Source organism: Phodopus roborovskii, unplaced genomic scaffold (assembly GCF_943737965.1).
Source record: "Phodopus roborovskii unplaced genomic scaffold, PHOROB, whole genome shotgun sequence".
Lineage (NCBI taxonomy): Eukaryota > Metazoa > Chordata > Mammalia > Rodentia > Cricetidae > Phodopus > Phodopus roborovskii.
In genome coordinates this window covers 8,898,162-8,921,204 of record NW_026126645.1, presented here as the reverse complement: position 1 = coordinate 8,921,204, position 23,043 = coordinate 8,898,162, and the positions used below count along the sequence as shown (strand labels likewise).

The window sequence follows — 23,043 nt, the reverse complement described above, 5'->3', positions numbered from 1 at the left end:
TATTTGTTGGGGACATACAGCTGACCGGTAGATTGACATTGGGCATAACCTCGAACTGTTGAAACAAAGGACTGGAGTCTTAACAGTTCTTTACCCCAGCTCCTTTGCATGACAGCTGCCATGCCCACATCTGTGCCTTGCATGAGGCACCTTTCAGAACTCATCAGGTTGTTTTTAGTGGATCTTGAGGACTGTTGGGTGTATTGGGTAATGGAAAGCCCTGGTCCAATGTCTGTTGCAAACTGGCACCCTCTGTCCGCTTTGCCTTTTTCTGGCACCAGCCTTGCCATATGCTGGGCATCCTGGGCAGTTGTGCACTTCCCTGGTGAACAGAGGGGCAGCAGTCATTCTCCGCCTGCCTGTACCCTAGAGTGGGGGGAAGAGGGTGCCTCAGTCAGTTAGGCAGTGATGGCTGCCAGGTAGCTGGCCCCTAGTAAACACTCAGACAATGTGTGAAAGAAAGAACAGTGCATAATGCTTTGAGAAAGCAGTTTGTATTGTCCCTGACCAAGGAGCTTGCAATTTTCCCATGGTTGTACAGAGACTGAGTATTTTTACTGGAATTTTTTTTTTTTTTTTTTTTTTTTTTTTTGTAAGGTCTCAGCTTTGTGTTTGTGCTGAATTGTATACATGTCCGAGGAGCCTCTGTGAGGTTGAGTGTTGGAAATGCCTTGGATGGGACAGATTAAAGCTTTTGGGTAAGAAGTGGGAGGGTTAGTTAGTGTTGGCTATCTCTGGCTGTTTTATATGATGAGCTGTATAATCTATAATGTAGCAGAGAAAAGGCCACGTTTAGAATTAGAGTTTTTATCGCTTTCTTGATTTCTGTCTCCATTCAAGACAGAAATGAAACTGAGTCTAGTCTGCTAGCCATACGTAGTAACTGTTGGTGAATCTTTCTCTGCTTATTTAGTGGCACTGGAGATGAGACCCGGACTTGTAGTGTTAATAAGCAAGCAGGGTGCCACTGCACTAAACCCAGTTCTGGTGAACGCTTTCCTGAAACTAGACTGCAGTAGCAGTGTGTGTAAGGGCCTTACCTGAAGGAGCAACAGTAGCATTACACAGAAGGAAGGGTTTGCTGGAAGGAATGGGAAGCATGAGACACCTAGGTCTCTCTCTGCCAGGTGTGGGACTGTGGGCCACTCTTGACACTGTTGAGAGGTGCACTTTTCCAGCTTTAAAAATGGGGAATCGTGAAGTCTTGTGAGCTTTAGCTACCTAACCTCTTGGTTACTGTGAGGAGCAAGCAGGTTAACAAGCAGGAGTGGGGGTGGGGAGTTGAGGCTTGAAGACATTTGGAAACTACAAGTGCCACATCCTAGTGTGGGTTTCTTGTTGAGGACTTAACCGAGTTTGTGACTCCTTCAGCCCATGGATATTCACGACCACCTAAGGGAAGCTCTGGATGCTTCCCCATTATAAATCCTCACTAGGCCCAGCGTCACTCTCCCATTCTCCCTTATTCGAGGCCTCTCTAACCCACTGACCTCACTGTTCCAGCAAGTTAAGAGAGGAGAGTTATTTATAGCAGCAAGAAGTCCCTTGGATGGGACAGGGGAGCTGGGTGGTAGAGAAGACTAAGTCTATAGCCATAGGGCTGCACAGGATGTTCCTTAGGGTCAGGAGGGTCGATCCTTCATTTGATAGCATCATCTAGTTATCTAGGTGACTTTCAATGACCACATGATATTTAAATTAGGGCCAGTGTTAAGATGGAAATGGCTTCTTCTGTCCCCACATAGAATTGTTTAAATGAAACCTCTTGGTGAATGAAGAACTTCAAGTGTTTTGAAATCAAGCATACTTGAAGTTCTTCCCCAAAGTTGCTGAACAAACAGCGCAGGTTGGGTTAGGAGAGCTGAAAAGTTCCACGTGCAGAGAGCTCAGTCCAGGTAGGGGTGTGAACAGATGAGAGAAGTCCCTGCTCTCTCTCACCGGGTGACTTTTAGAGTGACGGGCCATCGGCTGTCCCGGTAACTTCAGTGTGGGTGAGAAGTGGGTGGGGTGCAGCACCACTGTTGTCTAGGCCTTCCTGCACCTATGTCATAGGTGATGTGAAGCTCTGGGACCGAGGGCTCCTGGGAGAGGAGCTGCATGTGGTCTAGGGAAGCTTGCGCCTGCATAGAGGCCCATGTGAGAATTTCTTGAACTGAGGAACTCAGGTACATGGCTATTTTGGCCTCTTTCCTTCTAGGCACATGTATGGGTTTTGGGGGTACTTTGAGGAGATGGCTAGTTGCCAGCTCTGTGAAGTTCCTAGACTCCACGATTGTAGCCAAGCGCAGGCTAAATTAGGTGTGTGTTCGTGTTGATGTGGGTCTGCAGAGGCTGACCTTTGAGGCTTCCTGATCACCATGGGAAGAAGGATCTTGAGAAAGAGCAAGGTGTGAGTTTTCCCTGTTAGGAATATGGGGTCACTGGAAACTGTTAGGCAGAAGGAGGGGTGTGATGGTGGCACCCAGCCTCCCGAACAGAGACTTGCAGACTTCTGATTACCCACCAGATTTCCTCTAACCCTGCATTTGTGGGGTGGTTTGTCCTACCTCCAGATGAAGAATGGGCACCTCTCAGGGAGTGGGGGTTGGGTGGGCAGGTGTCCATGCTTTTGTAATGCAGTGGGCAACAGTAAAAGGAGGTGAAGGTAGCATTCACGAGTACGTGCTATAAAAGCAGAGGAGAGGTGGGCTTCCATGGAGTGATCTCTTGGTCTCCTCTAGCACTGGGCAGCTCTGTTTCAGCTTCCTTTGCTGGAGTGGAATGACAGGCCTGGCTGTGGTTGGTGCCTGAGGATGATGGTTGGTAAGCCCTGAACCTCCTGGTGCCTTGCAGGCAGTTTGTATGTTCATGGACTTAACTGGGCCCTCACCTGCTCACAGGTGTGGAGCAGGACTTCCGGGAGCCAGGGGCAGTGTTCCTGCACTCATGGCTTCAGGCTTGTCATGTTGTGCCCAGTGGATTGTCTTTTGTATGGTGGGTCTTACTTAACATCTGTGTCTCCTGAAGCTCTGGCTGCTGCCTTTGCTTCTGAGAGATGCCTTTGCTGAGCATTGCATGTCTTGCCTATCTTTGGCGCTGTGGGCTGTGTCTAAAGTGCTCAATATGGTCTCAATTAAGCTTTTTCACCAGGAGGGAGAATACTTGTTACTTTTTCTACTTTTTTCATCACCTAAGTACTCTAGATTTAGCCTTAAAATTGAAAAATATTTGCCTCTGTGTTGTTGATTCTTAGTTATATGTAACCTTGTTTACATTTGTGCGGATTGACCAGACTTTTCTAAACTGTTCTTCACAAGTGTATTTTCTTTACCCCTCACCCCCCTTGCTCACTGGTGTGTGTGTGTGTGTGTGTCTGTGTCTGTGTGTCTGTGCATATGGCACATGCCAGGAGGTGGAGAGTGGTGGAGGCCAGAACACTTCGTAGAGGAGCCAGTTCTCTGCTTCCATGTGGCTTCTGGGAATTGAACTCAGGTTGTCAGGCTTGGTAGCAAGAAAGCCCCCTTACCTGCCCAGCCATCTCACTCTCCAGCACAGACTCTTAATATATGAAAAACTGTTTGAGATATCTGACTGAGTGTATTAGAGCTGTGCCATGTGCTGTGAGTTGTCTATAGGTAAATTGTAAGGTGCGACTTGTCTAATACAGGAAAAAAAAAAAAGATTTGATTATGATTGCATTTTCTAGAAAGTAAAATAATAAGGCCCATATGAGTTGAAATTAGTTTAGTTTATAAATCTGATTACTACTTGAATGTTAAAAACCCATTTTTGTGGTTCCCTGAAATATGAACACTAGGTTCTTTGCTTAAATAACTGATTTTTAAATTGGTTTGAAAACTAGCCGTGCTTCTCTTGTCTAAGCAGTTTCTCATTCCAGTTCCCAGATGGTGTTCAGATACGTGAACTCAGTGTTCCTAAGCTGGGCAGAAAGGAGGGTGTGGTTTTTCATTTGAAGTTGCCTCTAAAGAAAGCAGGAGCCAGGTGTAGTAGTCTGTGCCCTAAATCCCAGTCCTAGGGGTGGGGTGGGGGTGGACAGAGACTGATGATGGGTCTCTGACTTTGAGGCCAGCCAAGGCTACATAGACCCTGTCTCAATAAACAGAAAATGCTATAAATAAAAATAAAGAAAGCAGGGATTGGTTGAGTGGGAAGAGAGCAAGCACACTTGGGGGTTAGCTACCAGTAGGCATGTCTTTGAGTGAAGTCTGTGCAGAGCTGCAAGCTGCAGTTCAGGTTAACTGGCCAGGAGCTGTGTAATTTGGATTCCCTATCGTAGCCCACGCTGCCAGATACAGGTTCAGTGTTTGGTTTTTATTAACATTGATAGTTTAGGGGAGCTTATAGTGCAGAAGCAAGAGCCATATGAAAATGTTTGTGCTTTTTCTAAGTGAAAAGATAATACTGAAAGCAGCTGTTTGTTTTTGTTGTTCTGACCAAACCAGTATGATGCTTTGCAGACATCTCTGCTCAATTTATTTATTAGCTGAGGTTTGATACAGATGTCACTTGTACACTGCTGACGGTGACAACAGTTACTATTGTTTTCTAGCACTGTGCTTGCTGTTGCATATGTACTATTACCAATAACCCTGCAAAAAAGGGATCTTCATTCTCACTGAAGAAGCTGATGCTCCTGTGCCCACGTTAATGCTATTGGTGGCTCTGTTGCCTCAGCCCAGTTTTCATCCACAATATTTCTGAATACGAAAGGCTCATCTTGAACAGTGATGTGCTGTTGGCTTTGCTGATTAGCCAGGGTGAATTGAGCTACTTAGTCTCTGTACAAATCCAGATGTGAATGAAGACAGTGCTTGATTAATGTCTTTGGTGTACACAGCAAAGTTAGAATGAGAGCCAATGGCAGAGTTATCTCAGCTCTGAGAGGTTATGAATCAAACTATATTCATTCTTTTGAGTGTCCTGAATTAAATAGTTTAGAGACTACTTCTAGATTATTTCGGTCGGCATGTTTGCCAGTGTGGGATTTTTGAATATTTTGGCATTAGTCATGAAGCCACAAGAACAGAGTAAGACCCTTCTGTCCTTCCCACTTGCCTCTCTGGTAGGTAGAATTGGCAGAAGGGCCTAGTCTGGGACCCTCTTTTTGACTTACTGTTACTGATTGGTTCAAGGAAGAATTGTTTATCTCCTCTTGTGCAGCCCTCTTGAGGTCTTGTCGCTGTTCTGCTGATAATGTGTACTTTAATGTTTTCTTAGGTTGAAGATTAGGGATCATGAACATGATTTAACATACAGTTTGAAAATTAAATCTAGAAACTGATGTAGTGCAGTTCTGATTTGTTCTGTGGCTGTAGGAGAGGGAAGTGATGCTTGCTAGTTTCCTTCCCTGTCTTAGGCTGTAGGTAAGTGTTCAGATTTTTCTGTTTGCTTTGTTTGAATGTGCGTGTGCGTGTGCGTGTGCGTGTGCGTGTGCGTGTGCGTGTGCGTGTGCGTGTGCGTGTGCGTGTGCGTGTGCGTGTGCCTCTCGTGTTTCACTTTGGCTTTTTGGAACAAGTATGAGCTATTTGAAGTGGCACCTCCAGAGATCTGGTTTGCTGATGCAGCCGCTCCTGGCCTAGCTGCTTGACTCATTTCTCTAGGAAAGGCAGGAAAGGGGACTTAGTAGGAAGAATTGCCTCAACCTGTCCTGGGCACGACTCTCCCCCCAACTCCCTTCCCTTCTCTTTCTTCTTGCCTTTCCTCTTCTGGACTTCTCATGCAGTCCTGACTGTATTTTAAACTTCTGATCTGATCCCACCTCCTAAGTGCAGGGATTATAGGCATGTGTTATTAGGCCTGGATGAACTGTGGTTTTCTTACGGAGTGCTGAACTTCAGTTCTTCATTGTGCTTCTCCCACAGTAGCTTCTGTTTGATTTTGAAGATCATCTCCCTGTGTGGTTCATGCTGGCCTTGAACTCCAGATCCTTCTTCTGCCCGTTTCCCAGTTGTTGTGACCACTGTGTGCACTACTGTCCAGAAAATTAAAAAAAATTTTAATTGAATTTATATGTATGGTGTGTGTGCGCCTGTGTGCACACGGGCACGTATGCATAGTGTTTAGCTTGTTTGGAGCACTGGAGCTTGGACTCAGGTCAGGCCTAGACACACTGCAGTGCATTACCATACTCTGACCTACTGCATTGCATCATGGCCTGTCACACAGGAGAGTCTTTATTTTTTCCACCTTTAATTTGGAATATAATGTGACAAATGTGAGTTTGGGAATTTTAGCTGAGACTCTTCAGTTGTCCCTGTGGAGTTAGGTAGCTAACATCTGACCCTGTGGCAGACATGCATGATGGACAGGGTAGAGCTAGCTTAGTAATGTTTGCATTCAGTTTCCAAGCATCTTAAACATTTTCTTTCTGTTCTTTTCTCCACAAGTGAGGAGTGATTTTACTTACAATGTTAAAAAGCAATGCATATGTTAATCCCTAGGAGAACGGGAGTGGGGGCTTTGCAGCAGTGATTGTAGCTGTTTATTATTTCCAAATCTGGTTATGATTTGGAAGCCTTGAACTTGAAATCCTCTTCTGTCCCTCATCCCGCACAGAGCTGGGGTTAAAGGTGTGTGCTGTGACTCTGCTGGAAGTTTTGATCGTCAGCTGATGAATGGATAGTTACCTCACATGCTATATACTGCAGGTGTATTACATCACTTTTGAATGTTCAGGAATATATATAGTTTCAGAGGCAAGACATTTTATGATAGCACAATGATCCTGTGCGAGTGTGGTATATAAAAACACTGGTTTCTGAAATGAGATGGAGTCTTTGCATGATACTTGGGACATTTTAAAGCATATGTTACTAGTGTTATGATGTTGGCTTGACAAGACCAGTTTCACATTTAATGAATGAGCTCCATGTTTTGCTGAGGATTGTCTCTTCCCTCCTGTGTTTATAATCACACCTTCTCGACGCAGTCTTTTGTAGGTTTCTTAACATCACATGCCACAAAAAATGAAGGCAAACTGGTTTGTTTGCCTGCATTTAGATCTAAGAGCAGTATTATAGGCATTGTTTGAAGTTGTAGTTGCACAGTTGAGAATGGACAACAAACCCATTTCTGGGCCTTTTGTTGTTTTTACTGTTTGACTTCTGGGTTTGATTTTCATCTTCTTGCCAGTTTGAGGTGTAGACTGCCTTTCTGGGCCTGCTAGCTGTTTGTATTTTTAATCTGGGATTACCAGACCTCCTTTCTCTGTGGGATAGAGTGACTGCTGGCTAAAAGCTGAAGTCCAAAGTCTAAGAGAAGAATGAGGTTTCTCTCTGCTCCTCCTCTTCGGGTCCTTTCCTGTGAAGGTGTTAGTGCCGATAGGGCAGGGCAGTGTGCAAATTGCCCATGAGTGGACAGGTTTGTACAGTGGGTGGCCCTGCTGGTCAGTCTTCCTTGTGATTTTTCTAATGTGGAACTGCCCACGTGGTCTCTTTCCACAGGCTAGATTGTGCAGTTCACAATGGCACCTACATCTTGACCACAAAAAGGAGGAGGAGCAGTCTGTTATTAGCTGCAATTGCTTGACTTTTTTTTTTCCCCCTTTCCTTTAAGGATCCAAAATTCCTTATGTACTCATCATTATGAATTTTACCAGCAGGTACACGAACTGTCTGAGGAAGCATCTTTTCCTTGTTAGTTGAGCTATAGAAATGTTTGATTAAAAAAAAGATGGAGTTTGAATGTTAAACTTTAGTATCTGTTTGCAGTTAAACTTGATCAAAACTGTAAATTCAGGAATTGAAGATAAATATAAACTATTCTGTATGCTAAGGTAGTAAATTGGTATAGACTTTTTTGTTGCTTTTTTTTTTTTTTTTTTTTTTTTTTTTTTTGTTAATCCTAAGTAGAAATGCACATTGTATGGGCCCACAGGCTTTACTGTTGGTTGCTTCCTTGTTGAGTACTAATCAGTTAATCCTTTGCAAATGGATAACTTCTTTAAATTGAGTCCAAAGTGTGCGTGTGTTAGGTGGAAAGAGGAAAGGAAAATTGCAGACTTCTGTACCTCAAGTGTTAAATGTGTGAAGCTTAGGATAAGAATAGTGTACATAAGAAGACCAGTTTGACTCCTTGCTTTAATAACAAAGTTGCTTTACATATTTTTGCCTTTAGTTGCCTTTCTGTAAAATGGGGTAAGATAGAACTGGCTGCGATATAGCTCATGCCACCTGAGCCAGCCTGAGCTACAGCATGAGTCCTTGTCTCAAAGCTGCAACAACTAAAGATGAGGCTGAGCCCTCCGTTGCTGCTTGTTGTGCGTCTTTGGTGTATTTCATAGTAATGGAGGTACCAGCACAATTCATTCTGTGGTGGGTGTTAGTCCCTGGGCTCACCAGCAAAAATCTGAGAAATCGAATTTCAACATTTTTTAACATGTACTTTAGGAATCTTCATGTTTTTGCTTTGGAGATTCAGAGTTGAGTAGATTTAACTAGGTAAGTGTTCCTAGCTGTCTTGTGGCCTGAAGAGTCCCCAGACTGCCTCAAAGCTGCCTGCTGCACTTGCTCTGGGAACTCACTCACCTGTGCTGATGGAGTGCCCACAGGTGACCTGTGGCATTTGATGTGTTGCACAGATTGGTCCTCGTTGGCTTGATTATGTTCTTTGTCCTACCTTGTGTAGTTCATACCATTCCCGACACCAGATTTTGTGTTTGACATTTTGGATGAAGTCTAGATACATTTTCTCAGAAGTCGTTAGGCAGTTGTGAAATTAGCTGTGGAAACAGTTCAGATTTCTTTGTGCTCTGTTTGGGTGTGAAGTTAGGGAAAAGCAAGAGTGTAAAAGAACCACTTTCTTAGAAAGTACTAATGAAGTTGGGGTGGGGGGCGCAAATGGACTTGACAGTGCTGAGAAGTTAGAGAATACACAGGTGTGCCTTTGTGGATGGATACACAGGGCTGCATGCACTCACAGCCTGGCTCCAGTAAGGAGAGGCCCAGACCTTAGTGCAGACTACAGAACGGCATCATGCCCAATGTGACTGACCTGGGTTTTACCTGGTTTTCAAAGGGGTCTAAGATGTCCTTCCCTAAATAAAGTTTAAAAACCACCAAAGTGAATCTCAGTATGTTTTATTAAAACAACAGCAACAACAGTACAGCTGGGGTTGAGGGCCAGAGAGGTGGCTCAGCAGGAAGATGATGCTGATGTCTTTAGTTCTGATGCCTTTAGTTCGTCCCTGGAATGACACGGTGAAAAGAGAGCACCGGCTCCCGAAAGCTGTCCTCTGACTTCCACACACACTTATGAAATGTAAAATGGATGTTCAAGTTAGGAAAAAAACCGGATTGGAAAAATTGTTGAGAGTAATGAAGTCGATAAGTGTAGACTGTACTTGTATCTTACACTAGTAAAGATAGATACTTGTGTCTTACACTAGTAAAGCATTGGTGTGTGTTGATGGAGCATTAATGGGTAATGGGATTCTTTTTTCTCTCCTGCTGCCTTAGACTTGTACATGCCATAATTATTTCAGGTTGGGTTCCTGTTCAGTGCAAAACTAATTAACAAAACAAATGGCTGGTGGAGAAAGTTGCTAGAGGAGGCATAAGAAGGAACATAGGCTGGCAGCTTAGACTCCCAAGTGTGGGGAATTGCATGTTTTATTGAGTGGAATCTGCTATGGGTACCCCTTCCAGAGGATTCTGTTCACAGGTTCTGCCAGGCACACTGAGAGGCTTCCTCTGTATGCTTGTTCTTGCCCCTCCCTGTCAGTGTCGGCTTGTTAGACCACCAACATGTACCCAGGTGGTTCCCATTTGCTTGCAACAGGGTTATTTCTTCTTTCTCAGATCATAGCCCAAGGGCTGTGGTGCAGTACTTTCATGTAGGTTTGGGGTTTCTCTTGCTGAAGACCCGTTTGATTTAGTGTACTCCTTTGATTTGGGTCAGTTCTTTGAAGAGGGGATGTATGAGCTTGCACACAGGGCAGATCTACTGGGAACAGGTGAATGAGGGACTGGGTTGAGAATGAGAGACCCTTTTTCTCATCAATGAGTACTGGCCTTGGAGACCCCCATGCTCTAAACCTGGTTCTGGCAAGCCTTCATTCTTAGTCTTCCTCCCATTCTTGGAAGCAGCACTATTTTACCTTCCTGAGTTGGCAGAAGAAGAAGCATCTATGTGGAATAATCCCTGAAGACCAGTGTTGAGTTATGCTGTGGTGTTTACCCAGTCCTGGAGCCTGCTGGGAGTCTGGGGTCTGCTGGGGGTGGGTAGCTGTGGGTGCTGCTGCCCTCACTTCTGGAGCTACTTGCATTGCCTTACCTGGTCTCCTGGCTTTTTACATCAGCCCCTTCTCCCTTCCCTTTCATCCTGTGTTTGTCTTCCTTCCTCCAGCCAGTGCTTCCCTTTCCCTTGTCAATGAAATACAAATACTTCGGAGTAACTTTTCTACATATTTGGCTTTTTGTGGAGGTCTCTAACCTCCTACATGGAAAATTTCTCTGTGCCTTTGTTTTGTTTTTGTTTTTTTGTTTTTTTTTTTTTGTAACTTCTAATAATCCTATAGCTAAGAATACCCAAGAAAATCATCAAAATTGTCTGTTTACCATTGCATTAAAACCTTTATGAAATGAAGAAAAAGCAGAGGAAAAAGCAGACTTACAAAGACAAGCTTGTGCTGATTTCCTGGAGCATCTGAGAATAGATGTGTTAATTAAATGAAGAACTCTTGAGTTTAGGTGGAGACCTATAGGAAAAGTTTGGAACTATAATGTAAAAACAGTTGTGAGGAGAATGTGTCCCAATGTTTTGTGTTGCTGAGATTGAAGGACTGTATAACAGTGCTGAGATGAGCATGGCCAAGATTCCTGTTGAAGCAATGATGATGTGCTTTAGTGTGATAGGATACCATGTAGGTATGAAGATGTCTTGATGACACTTAACATGTCAGAGATAGGATTGGGCTGATGAGCAATAATGCTGTTTTATTATTGCAGTTGGACTAGAACAAAGATCCTTACTCCATATTAGGGTATAGTGATACAATATTTATGATTTAATAAAGCTTGCCTGAGGATTCGGAAAGCAAAATCAGCAACAAGCTGCAGAGGTCAGGGAGTGAGTGGTAGCACACACCTTTAATCCCAACAGTCAGAAACTAGGAGGTGGTGGTACACACCCAAAATCCTAGGACTCAGGATTAAGAGATCCATGGATCTCTGTGAGTACAAGGCCACCCAGATCTACGCAATCATGAATCACTCTAAAAGAGAATTGAGAATTATAGCTCACACCTTTAATCCCAACATTAGAAGAATATGTAAGACAGAAGCAAGATCTCAGTAGAGGCACTCAGTTTCCAGTCACTCTAAGGAGAGGTTACAGTCTGAGGCTTGGTGAGAGCTTGTGGAGACAGGATCAGCCCTTTCAGCCTGAGGTAGAGGTGAGAGCTTGTGGCAAAGCATGTGGCTTTGCTTTTCTGATCTTTGAACCCCAATATCTGCCTCTGGGTCTCTTATTTTTCATGCCACAAGGGTCATGAGATGAAGTGTTTTTGAGTTCTTGTAAGGGATCCCGTATCCTGTGTCTGTAGCCCTCTACCTAAATGTAACATATCCACTTGTCTACTTGGGGAGTTTTAGTTTTAGAAAATGCAAATAAAAGCTAGTCAACATGACTCTCATCATAGCTGACTGCCAAGGCCAGGACCCTCTTTAATATCAATAGGCACTCAACACGATTGTTTTAAGGTAGATATTTTATTTAAATAATGATGGGTATAATAACTAAAGAGCAGTGTAACAGAGCAAAGAAGATAGTGTGTGTTTGTTTGAAAGGGGGAGACATTGTTTGAAGTTCTGTTATATACAGGAAGCTACAGGTTATACCCCTGAACACCTCTGAGGTGATTTGAAGGCTTCAGCAATTCTGACTGTTTAATGCTACAATTTTTAATTCCATTTAAATCTCTATAATTGTGTCTTGTGAACTTGGTATTTCTGAGGTTAGCAATTTTTTTTTGTCGTTGTTGTTTTTTGTTTTGTTTTATTTTGAGACCAGGGTTTTTCTGTATTCCTTTGGAGCCTGTCCTGGAACTCGGCTCTGCAGACCAGGCTGGCCTCCAACTCAGACCCGCCTGCCTCTGTCTCCTGAGTGCTGGGATTAAAGGCGTGTGCCACCGATGACCGGCAAGGTTAGCAATTTTTATTCTGAACAGTTTTGTTGGGTATACAAGTAGGAGGGAGAAAACATATAATTTGTTCATAGTGGAAAGTAGAGACTTTTGACCAAGGGTGAAAAATGTGTATGTTAATCTTACCCACAGAAATGTTAATTTTATCTCATTAGTTTTGCTTTTGTGTGCATTTCATTTTTGAAAACCACTCACTCATGAATTTTTTTTTTTTTTTTGTGTAATTATGTTGGTCTTAGAGAACAGAGATAGGGAAAATACAGCTTTCTTTACAACTACATCACTAGGTGCCACTCCCAGTGTCTTAATATGAGTATCCTGAGGTCACTTAACATTTACATTTGTGATTACTACAGACTTGCTTGTCATAAGGTCTGAACACATTCTATTTCTGTAACAAATACTAAGAGGGAATTTTTAGTGCTGTGCTTTGTCTCAGTTGTGTCTAAGCTTATTTCTAAAATATTTTAAAGTAAATTTGTAGTTAATTCATCAAAATATAGTATTGTAAAATGTATGCTGGGCTTTAAGAGGCATTTACCAGTGATGGAGGATACAGCCTTCCTTCCCTGGTGGTTTGGGTTCTTCAGGCACCTGGTCTGCAGCACCACTGTGGAGCTCTCAGTGTTGTGTGTCTGCTGTGGGAACAGACCTGGATTGAATGCTCCGTCCTGCAACTGGGGGTACAGATGGTTGTGAGCCACCTTGTGGTTGCTGGAATTGAACCCTGGTCCTCTAGAAGAACAGCCCATGACTCCTATACCATTTCTCCAGCCTTCGCTTTTTAATTGACCTTTTGCTTTCCTAGTGTTTTAGATCAGACATCCTTTTTCCCTCATAAAGACTTTTTGAAAAACTATGAGAAGAACCCTATGTCTAAATTATGTGATAAAACAGGCTAGCAGCTTTGCTTAGATTTCAGAGATGTTTTAATTAGCCTCTAAAATATTTTTTTCTTATACCAGAGGACTTTGAAGATTCCAAAGAGGAAAGGAGAGGAAACTTGATGTTTTCTTAATTTAAATTGGCTGGTTTGTTTGGGGAGTTCTTTCTCAAATCTGGAATTCAAAGCCACAGTATAAACGATTTTTTTTATTTCTTTGTTTTTAGAAAAATTAAAAGCAAAAATAAGATTGTTGCTGTGTCCATCAGCCTCTTGTGGACGTGGGGAGGCTGATGTCCCACACAGGCTCTGCAGCTGCCCTCTGGTGGGAGCAGGCACATCAGGAATTTACACAACAAAACTGGGGCTGCTGGAGGTTCCCCTCCCGCTGTTCTGTTGGAGTCCATCCAGTCCCGTTTACCAGTGTTTACAGACAGTGTTAGTGAACTTACCTGTACAAGAGGAGGTGTGATTGTGTCAAAGGAACTTAGCAATGTTTTACTCTCAGGTAAATTTTGAAGTTAATTAAGGAAAAAATCTGAGAAATGTGTAGCATGTTACTTTCATATGAAACGAAACAGGCCCAGCCTCTTACTGTCAAGCTGGTTAGTGGACTGACAGGATCTCTTTCCTGGTGGCTACTTGTCATGGTCACTTCTGACCTTGTTAACTGGGCCAGAGTATCATGCTTGGTGACCTTTACAGAAGCCCTCTGGGCACAGTATCTCAGACACTGTTCCCATCAGTCCTGTGGTCTCCATTTCCTGATTCTCCCTTGAGTAGCTTTTCAGGTACGCAGATACTGCAGTGGTGTTCTATGGGTACTCGGATACTCAGTGGGCCAGGATCCTTTGTAGAAAACTTCATTTCATGTGTGTTCCCAATGTCTCTCTTGTCTCCATACCCACTGTAGACCATTAAACCACCTCTAGTGAAAGCTGGGGTTGATACTTTTTCTGCTGCCTGCCCACCACTGTCTCACATTGCTGGCTATTTGAGGTGCCGGCATTGCCATTACTGGTCTATTCGTCTGCCTTATTACAATCAACAGGAGGTTTTAGCTTTTAAAAACCTCACCAGAGCATGTACTTTGTGCTTTCTCCCAGTAAACTTTTTATTTAGTTTTCAGAACCTAAGCTTGTTTCTCAGCCATGCCCTCAGTTCTCATCAGTCCCCAGCCAGCTTTTCCTTACAGAAAGAAATAAGTGTGGGGGGGAAATGTAAAATGAACTTACGTGCTTTAATGAATCACTCACACTTTGAGATACAGAAGGAGTTTTCATGTCTCATTTTAAGAGTGGAATTAGAACCTGGAAAATGTTGGTAACAGGCCTCCTGAAACACAAGGATGAAGGGGAGAATTGGATGGGATTGTGTCCTGACTTGATGTGTTGTTGATTGAGGCAGTCAGTAACGTGAAGTTTAGAGCTGTATTTGAGGTTAGAGAAGCTGGATAGTCTTGAGAGTTCTGTTCCATGTGTATGGTGGGTCTCATCTTTTACAGCAAGTAGCTCAGCGTCTCCCACACCCGTCTCCCAGGTGTGTTCACTGAGCCTCTGTGTCCCTCATCCTAGCTCTCGGTGTTTCCTGGATTTCTTTCTGTAGCTGCTATAATAGCATACATAGTTCCAGTCTCCAGATTCCCTGAGGGACAGAAGACAGAAAGACAGAAGGCGAGGCAGGGGTGGGGAGTCATCCTGGATGGTGATTTCTGGATGGTAATGCTCTAAGACTGGGAAGGGGAATTCTAAGGATGGAAGGTCCATTACCCCGCTGTCTTCAGAAGGAGAACACAAGACAAATGAAACTGAAGAAACACTGAACTTGGAAGTATATTACATCCTTGATAAGCATGGGAAATGGATTTTCCTGAAGTGCTGGGGACAAGGGCTGGCTGAATGGTGAGGACTAGAGGCAGCAGACAGCCCAGTCTGATGGCTGCTGTTGATTGTGTTCAGGGCTGCTCAAGACCTTCAGTGACCTTCCATGGCAAAGTGTCGAGTCTCATAGGCAGTCCTGACGTAACTGTCTACTGTAGAGCCCACTCTCTGTGTATCCGAAAATGGTATGAAAGATCCACAGGCCTGGCCTCTGTGCTGTCTTAATTCTGTTGATATTGAGGAGATGGCTAGCTCCCCAGTGAGGAGGCAGCACACAGGGAGAGTTCCATGAGGCTCTAAATTTAGTTCATGTAAATCACTATATGCAATAGCTTCACTGTTGTGCTGAATTTTTAATGTTGCTTGAACAGACCTGGAGTTTTCTTTGCTGCCTGAACATTTTTAAGTGAAGCATTATTCTGTAGAGTTTCCTGTTGTTTGTCTAGTTTATTTGAATAGTAGAACATAGTCCATCCAGGTCTGGGTTAAATTATTCATGGGCTGCCTTAAGCAATTCTGACTTTGTAACGCCTCTCCTGGGTACTAGCAGTATAATAAGGCTGTCCATTGTCTAAGAAAGCAGTAGCCATTACAACTGCTCAGTATCTTTATATGGCAGCTGTTTCCTTGGTGAATCGTCATGTTTGTTCAGAGCAGGGTTCTGTGTGGTTGACTTCTACTTTGTGAGGTAAGGTAAAATGAAAATGAAAGAGTGTTTCCTTCCAACCTGACTGTTGTCCTGAGCTGAGTGCAGGAGCTTCCTTTCTCAGGCTAGTAATGGGTGCCAAGAATGGGATGTGCTGACTGAGCACCATCACTGAGCTTAGGGATGACAGCAAGAGAACACTTTGAATAGTATTGTCTTCACTAATTCTGGCTCCTGAGTTATAGTCAAAAGACCTCCCATCTCAGATTTGTGGGTGTCAGAGGCATGGGTTGCTCCTTTGAAGTCTAGAAGAATGGCCCGTAGATGCTGTGGCCATCATTGGTCTTTATGTCATATAATATAGGCATGGTACAGGCCTGACAATGAGCCTAATACATTGATCTTAACTTCAACTTAAGGACATAGGAACATAGGAGCCGCTTTTTTTTTTTTTTTTTCTTTTGTATGAGACTTCAGGATAATTATTCGTTGCCTTCTTTTTCTTCGTGTTTGTTGTGCACATTCCTTCGCCTAACACATCAGGTGTCCTTCACGCTGTTCTTTGTGGCCAGCCATTCCCATTTCACTCTCCTCATGGTTCATTCCTGTGTCTTTCTTGTCTAGACCAAGTGGAGCGGCCAGCTGGCAGTAGCGCCATGTAGGAGCCTGCAGGAACCCTGGTAAGTGCACTCGTGTACTTGCCAGACACCCAGTGGTGTCTTACTTCAAGTTCACTGTCCCCTGCAGAGGCGTTCTGATGGGTCACTTTGTTTCCTCTCATGATCTCCTTAGCTCCATGAACAAGTGATAGTCTTACTAGACTCTTGTTGCCACACAATCCATTGTTCACTAAGTTACCTTGGTGCTACCATTTCTTCATCTGTAAAATTGTTATATTAGTGTTATTTGAGAATTTACTGTAATTTCTAATAAATATATAGACCACAGATTCCTGTGTGCCTGTTGTGACCTCAAAGCTAATACATTGATCTAGTCCAGTGCCCTGACATTTGAGAGATCTCCCCACAGAGAACAGGGGAGATGCCACTGTGTTCTGAGTTTTAGGTTGTCACACTGGGAAAGGGGGCATTGCTGCTAGACCTTGTGGGTAGAGCACCCCTGCCCCTCTGCAAGATGCTGTGAAACATAGTAGGATGGATCAGCAGTCCTCATAGCAGAGAACTGTGTGACTGAGAGCATCACTGTGCTATGCTTGGGAGGCCAGGCTTACTGCTGTGTTTGTGAATGTGGTATGCTCTTGTCTGCCCTCTGTCCTCTGAAGAAGGTACAGGGGGTGCTCACTTTGATGTGGTCTGTCCTCACAATGGATTGCATTTCCATGGCTGTGGCTTTACAGTGACTACCTGGGGACTAGGAAACTAACTTGTTGGTGAGGAGCCCAGAAGGGGACATGTGGTATGAACTAGCTGTTCTTGGGGTGCTTTGTTTTGTTTTTTGAGGGGGGAGGGAGATAAAAAGTGTAAATAGCATTTGTCTTTCACATACTTAAATGCATGTATTATTATAATGGAAATACATTTGTGTCCATATGTCTGATATGTTTCATGTTTCTACTTGGGCATGGTACAGCACTTGTGGAAATCACTTGGGCTTGTAGAAAATCTTTGAGTTTCCTGGGCAAGGTATTGTGGTTGACAGACTGACACCTATTTTTCTAGTAAATTTTACAGTATGTCTTTATTTCTAATGTATATGAAGCTTATGCGAAGGCCTTGTTTGGATTACAATTCCCCATTTAGGAACTTGTAGACAGTGATAGTAAAGGGTCCTATTTCTCAGCCTGCTTGAGGACATGGGGTAGTAGTGACTATACTAAGTATTGATAGTACTTAGAAAAAGATGTGGTTTTGATTTGGGAAAAACATCTCTGGGTAACTTTTGAGTGCCGTGTCTGAAGGTTCCACTGCTGGCCTTGGGAAAGTGGAGCAATTGAACTGCACCGTATTGGCAGATTTATGTTTGTGTGGTGATACATTATTTATGATTTATTAACGCTTGCCTGAGGATTCAGAAAACAAAGTCAGCTTATGGCCATAGAAGCCAGGCACACACACCTTTAATCCCAGCAGCTGGAGGCTAGGTGGTGATACACACCTTTAATCCTAGGTCTCAGTGTTAAGAGAAGAGGGATCTCTCTCTGAGTTCAAGGCCACCCAGGGATACCCTAGATTGAATCAGTCTAAAAGGGTAACAGATCACACACCTTAAATCCCAGCACTAGAGGGGAATAAAAGATAGAAGCAGGGACTTCAGTATTCAGTATCAGGCATTCATTCTCCAACCACACTGAAGATAGGAAAGCTCAGTATCAATGATGATAGGAAGACACTGAAGTCTCAGAATTCTCCAGACACGCTGAGGAGAGGCAGCACTTTGAGACCTGGTGAAGAGCTTGTGCGTGGATCAGCCCTTTCAGCCTGAGCTAGAGGTGACAGCTTTTGGCCGGCTGCTTTGCTTCCCTGATCTTCAGGTTGAGCCCCAATATCAGTCTCTGGGTCATTTATTTTTTCGTGTTATGTGTTTGTGTGTGTTGTTGCTATGTATTTTGTTTAGGGTCACTATTCTCATTCAGACTGAACATCACACACAGGAAGAACATAGACATTGAGTAGAAGCAGCTGTCGAAAGGGGAAGAGAATCCAGATTCAACATAGAACCTTCAAGAGCCTTTGTCGGCAGTTAACAGGGTTAGGTTAAGCAGTGTAAGGTCAATAATACGGGGTGTCTGGAGATCCACCCTCCCCCGTGGGAGGTGCCTGTGTGGTGCCCGTTAGTATGATTGTTCACCTGGAGATGGGATCAACCATTGTCATGATCCTCGTACCAGAGTGGAGGTGTGCTTCTGGTCAGGTGTGTGCTTGTGTTCCAAGCCACTGCAGCTGTATGGGGAAAAGAACTTCTAACCACATAGTTATAAGAATACCGCCCCCCACCCCCTTAATAAAATAAATTAAAAAAAAAAATCCAAGCCTGTTATGGCTAAAGATTTAGGCACTTAAAATATTTTAGGACTAGAAACTAAATGACTTGTGTAGTTTGTTTTCTTGTTATATCTGTTAAATTATCAATCTCTTTAGTTATATATATATATATATATATATATATATATATATATGATTTCTCTGATTTTAATCTAATGATCTTTTCAATTATGTCATTTTGAGAGTATGACATTAGTTTTTATTGGTTGTCTTCATTATGGCCAGCCATTCCTCTCATGATCATCTGCTATTCATATTACTGAGAATGTGATTTCTCCATGTTCTGGAGTGATGGGTGTTTGTCTGTCTTTAGCTGAAGTGGATATAAAGGTGGCAAAGGCTTGTTCAGGAAAAGCAGGGAAACATGGGTATTTTGGGGAGTGGTGTGGGATGGTGAGGAGAAGTTTTGGAAGAGAAGGGAGTGTTCAGGGAGGGACTTGAGACTCTCCTGGATCTGATTACCAGTTTGGGGTCAGTCCTTTAAGGTGAACCTGCAGTGTACTTTGCTATATTCCTTTGGGGATTCAGTTCGCTGGCATTTCTCAGGAGATGTCCTGTTTTAATCTCGTCTTCTATGGTTTGGGATCATCTGGAATGCAGTTAGTATTTCCTGAATTTTGTGTGCCTCTTCCCATGTTATTAATGAAATAAGATCTGTGCTGGCTGATAGAATTATTAATGATCCTTCTGCATTTACTGTTGGAGCCCTATTTATCCTTTATAATGCAGGGCAATGTCTACTTCTAAAGTAGACGTTGCGGTTATGGGTTATTCTGTCTTAGCCAGTAAAAGGTTCAAAGTTACACCTTATTGTTTCTCTCTGTCTTTGTCTGTATTATTTATATAATTTCAAACTTTGTTGATCCTAAAGTTTCTTTCTTATTAATAATTTTATTTTGTTTTGTTTTTCGAGACCAGGTTTCTCTGTGTAGGTCTGGCTGTTCTGGAACTAGCTTTAAAGATCTGCCTGCCTCTGCCTCATAACCGCTGAGATTAAAGGCATGCATGGGTCGACACCACCAACCCCCTGCCTGTTATTAACTTTTTGAAATTACATTGTTCATTTACTTGATAGCTATTATATTGCAGCTGTGAAACCAAGGACCAAGCATCTAAAAATGTAGGACTTATGAATTTCTTTTTTCTCTGACAGATTTGATGGTATTTACAGTTAATCACCCATTCCTTTCTTTAGAAATCTAAAATAATTGCCTACAAATAGAGTTTACTTTGCTTCAGTTAATATTTGTGTCAAGGGTCAGAGTGATCATGAGTGAATAAATAAATATATGCTGTGTTTCAGGGAAGAAGAAATCCCAAGAGAATAAAAACAAAGGCATCAGAACCCAGGCCACACAGCTGAAGGCAGGTGACCCAGACTCTTCCTTTGCAAACATGAGAGGCTCTGCAGAAGGTAAGTGATCTAGAGATGTGTTATTACTTCTAACTTTTTGTCTCCTGCCTAGCCCACCTGGGAAGTAGCCAAGAACTGTAGAGGGCCCAAATAGCAAAAAAGCTAAGTTTAATGTAAACTGAATGTCCATACCCCACTTCTTCAAAATGAAATAATTTCCCCCTTAAAGTGAAGCATACTACATGGTTAGGTTCATAATGAAAGATGGGCATAGTAGCTCAGGCCTTTAATCCTAGCACTAGAGAGGCAGAGGTAGCAGGTGAGTCTTGAGTTCAAGGCCAGCCATGTAGACTGTTCTGTATACTAAGATTGACTAAAAACTTTTTTTTTTCTCTGTGTGTGTGTTGAATGCTATGAAAACAAATCTCTAATAATAGAAGCTAGGCTGGCAGGCCATGAAGATGCTATAGGTTATTACTAGCAATGGTTACACAGACATTATTTACTTAGGAAAAAAAATTTGTCTTAATGATATACTTTATCTATGTTAGTGTGTGTGTGACTTACACTTTAAATATTAGACACCTTTGGTTTTTGTGTAGCAGAGTGAAAAGTGTTTCTAGTCTGGATCAGGATTTAAAGATCTTAATCTCTTTCATTATTCTTTCCACAAAATTATGTTTTTTTCCCCTTGATAATGCCTCTGGGTGTTTGATATTCTAGAACTTTCATGATGTAAGCACTTACAAAGAGGTGATTTGAAAGTTAACAGTCAACTGTCCCTGTTCAGTGCAGTTGAGCTGCTGTATTTGGGACTCTGTTACAGGCAAGTTCACATGGAGACAGGAGCTGCCGCGAGTCATTTCCCAGTTAGGCAGATTTCAGAATATGGTCTTGTGACTCTTGCAAGAAACATTTGTGTGAGGGAGGGAGTAGGGGGCTATTGATATTTTGAATCCCTTTTATGGCCACTTAATTTGCTCTGTTGGTGATGACAACACTCAAAAGAATCACATTTTTTTGTGCCCTTTTGTGACTCAGAAGTAGATGGGTTCTTTGTGTACATGGCCTTCACGGTGGCTGAGGGAGTCAGGTAGAAGGTCAGTGTGATTTTAAACAGAAGGAATTGCTGGAAGAAGAGGAGCCCCTGCATCCCCAACCCCGCTTTGTGCTTTACACAGTGGAGAAGTGACAGTGAGATTTTTTCCAGTCTTAGATAAATCTAACTTTTGCCTCTTGAGAGCAAAATTGACTAAGACATTTGTTTGAACAATAGAAAAATATGCTAAACAATTTTTATTTAATAGTCAAGTTTGAAAATGTAAGCGGCTCCTTTAATAACAAGAGTTTTTGTTCCTGCTGTACCATGAAAAACCTTGAAGAAGACACTTGATACGCAGGGCCAGTGTGTGGCACTGCTGGTCAGTGTGAGGGTCACGCTGCCTAGTGCCGCTGCTGACCCAGGCTTTCTCTCACTGCCTTGTAGGCCTGCCTTGTTAGTGAGAGTTTGCACACTAAACACCTGTTACTTTAGGCCAGTGGTCCTCAACCTGTGGGACCCCATTGAGGGTCACATATCAGATGTCCTGCATAGTAGATACCTACGTTACGATTCATAGCAGGAACAAAATCACAGTTATGAAGTAGTAAAAAAATGACTTATGGTTAGGGTCACCACAAAATGAAGAACTGTAGTAAAGAGTCAGAGCATTAGGAAGGTTGAGAAAACCACTGCTCTAGACGGTGTCAAACCATATTGATCATCAGTTTTAGACAACTTTTAAAACTAAGGAAACCACAAGTTGTCACAGAAAACAAACTCAAGAAAGCCCCCTTTGAGCCGTGTAAATATATTCCTCTTGTCCCATGTTCACTTGTCCAGTGTTCTTGGCGCTTGTTAAAAGTCTATCTGAGAGCTCGTTTGAAATGTGTTATTACCATTATTGATGGCCCTCTGGGTTTGTTGAAATGTGTCTAAGGGAAAGAAGACCGTCTATTTAGAAACAGGAGCCTATTGCTAATGAGTGGCAGCAGATGGTAGAAGCACGATCCCGTTTCTAGGAAATAAATAGCAAGAGGGCTGAGGCCCAGGTGGTTAAGTGAACTTTTGTTCTTACCTTTGTGTTTGCAGAGCTTGTAGCAGTAGGCCACTCTTTAGCATTTCCTCCCTCTAGAGGTCCCTGTCTGTGGATAGCCTGTTGTGTGCTGACAGTTGGACAGTTTCTGCGTCTGTCTCATAGCGTATTCTCCAACAGCACCTTGTTCACCTTGCTCTCAGCATTCAGGAATGCCTTTTTTTTCTTGATCTCTTTATCCATCCCCTAATTCACTTTCCCAAATGACTCTTACTGCATTCAGATGCTGTACTGGATGCTTTTTGTCTCATTTTGATTGTTCCCTGTTGTTTTTCCTTTTCCATCCTTGATGCCTAAGGACTTTGGGTTTAGCCTGCACATGCCACACCACATATGGCTATTAGCTTATTATAGGATAATTGCTGGCTTGCATCTGGAAGCTCTGGACTGAGCAGACCATTCCTTCCTTGTGACTTGTTTTCTTGACCTAAAGGCCATTCCTCACTCTCAGTCCTAGTTTGTCTTCTGTTGCTGTGATAAAGCAATGACCAAAAGCAACTTGGGGGAAGAAACAGTTTATTTGGCTTATGGGTTTTGGCCTTTCAGTGAGGGAAGCTGAAGCAGAAACTGAAGCAGAAACCATGGAGGAACTCTAATGCTTATTGGACTTGCTTTCAAGGCTCAAAGTCAGCTACAGTTTTTAATTTAGTATGCCCAAGGGTTGCACTGCCCTTGTTGGACTGGACCCTCGAGCATCAATCATCAGTCAAGAAGATGCCCCACAGACATGCCAGTAGGGTGATGTCATGGAGGCACTTCCCTAGTTGATGTTTACTCTTCCCAGGTAGGTCAAGCTGACAAAGGCAACAGTAGCCATCACACCTTCCCGGTGTCTGGGATATAGTCCTTTCCTGTCTGTCTGTCCACTTAATAGATAGTCTGAAGTTCATTGCTCATTAACCTTTTTCCTCTGAAGACTTGGGTATGGGCAGGTGCCCTGGTCTTCTTAATGAAATCCTACTTAATATCTTCACTGGGACAACTGTATTACCATACCCCAA

General features: G+C 42.9%; 1 protein-coding gene across 4 annotated transcripts in view; it reads left to right on the top strand.

The window, feature by feature from the left end:
* Prdm2 (PR/SET domain 2) overlaps nt 1–23,043 on the top strand; it is a 101,089-nt gene that overhangs the window by 51,882 nt on the left and 26,164 nt on the right. For all 4 annotated transcript variants that reach the window (XM_051173620.1, XM_051173618.1, XM_051173621.1 and 1 more), the window contains one exon: nt 19,857–19,967. In XM_051173620.1, the coding sequence (XP_051029577.1) occupies nt 19,857–19,967 (111 nt within the window). The remainder of the gene's footprint in view (nt 1–19,856; nt 19,968–23,043) is intronic.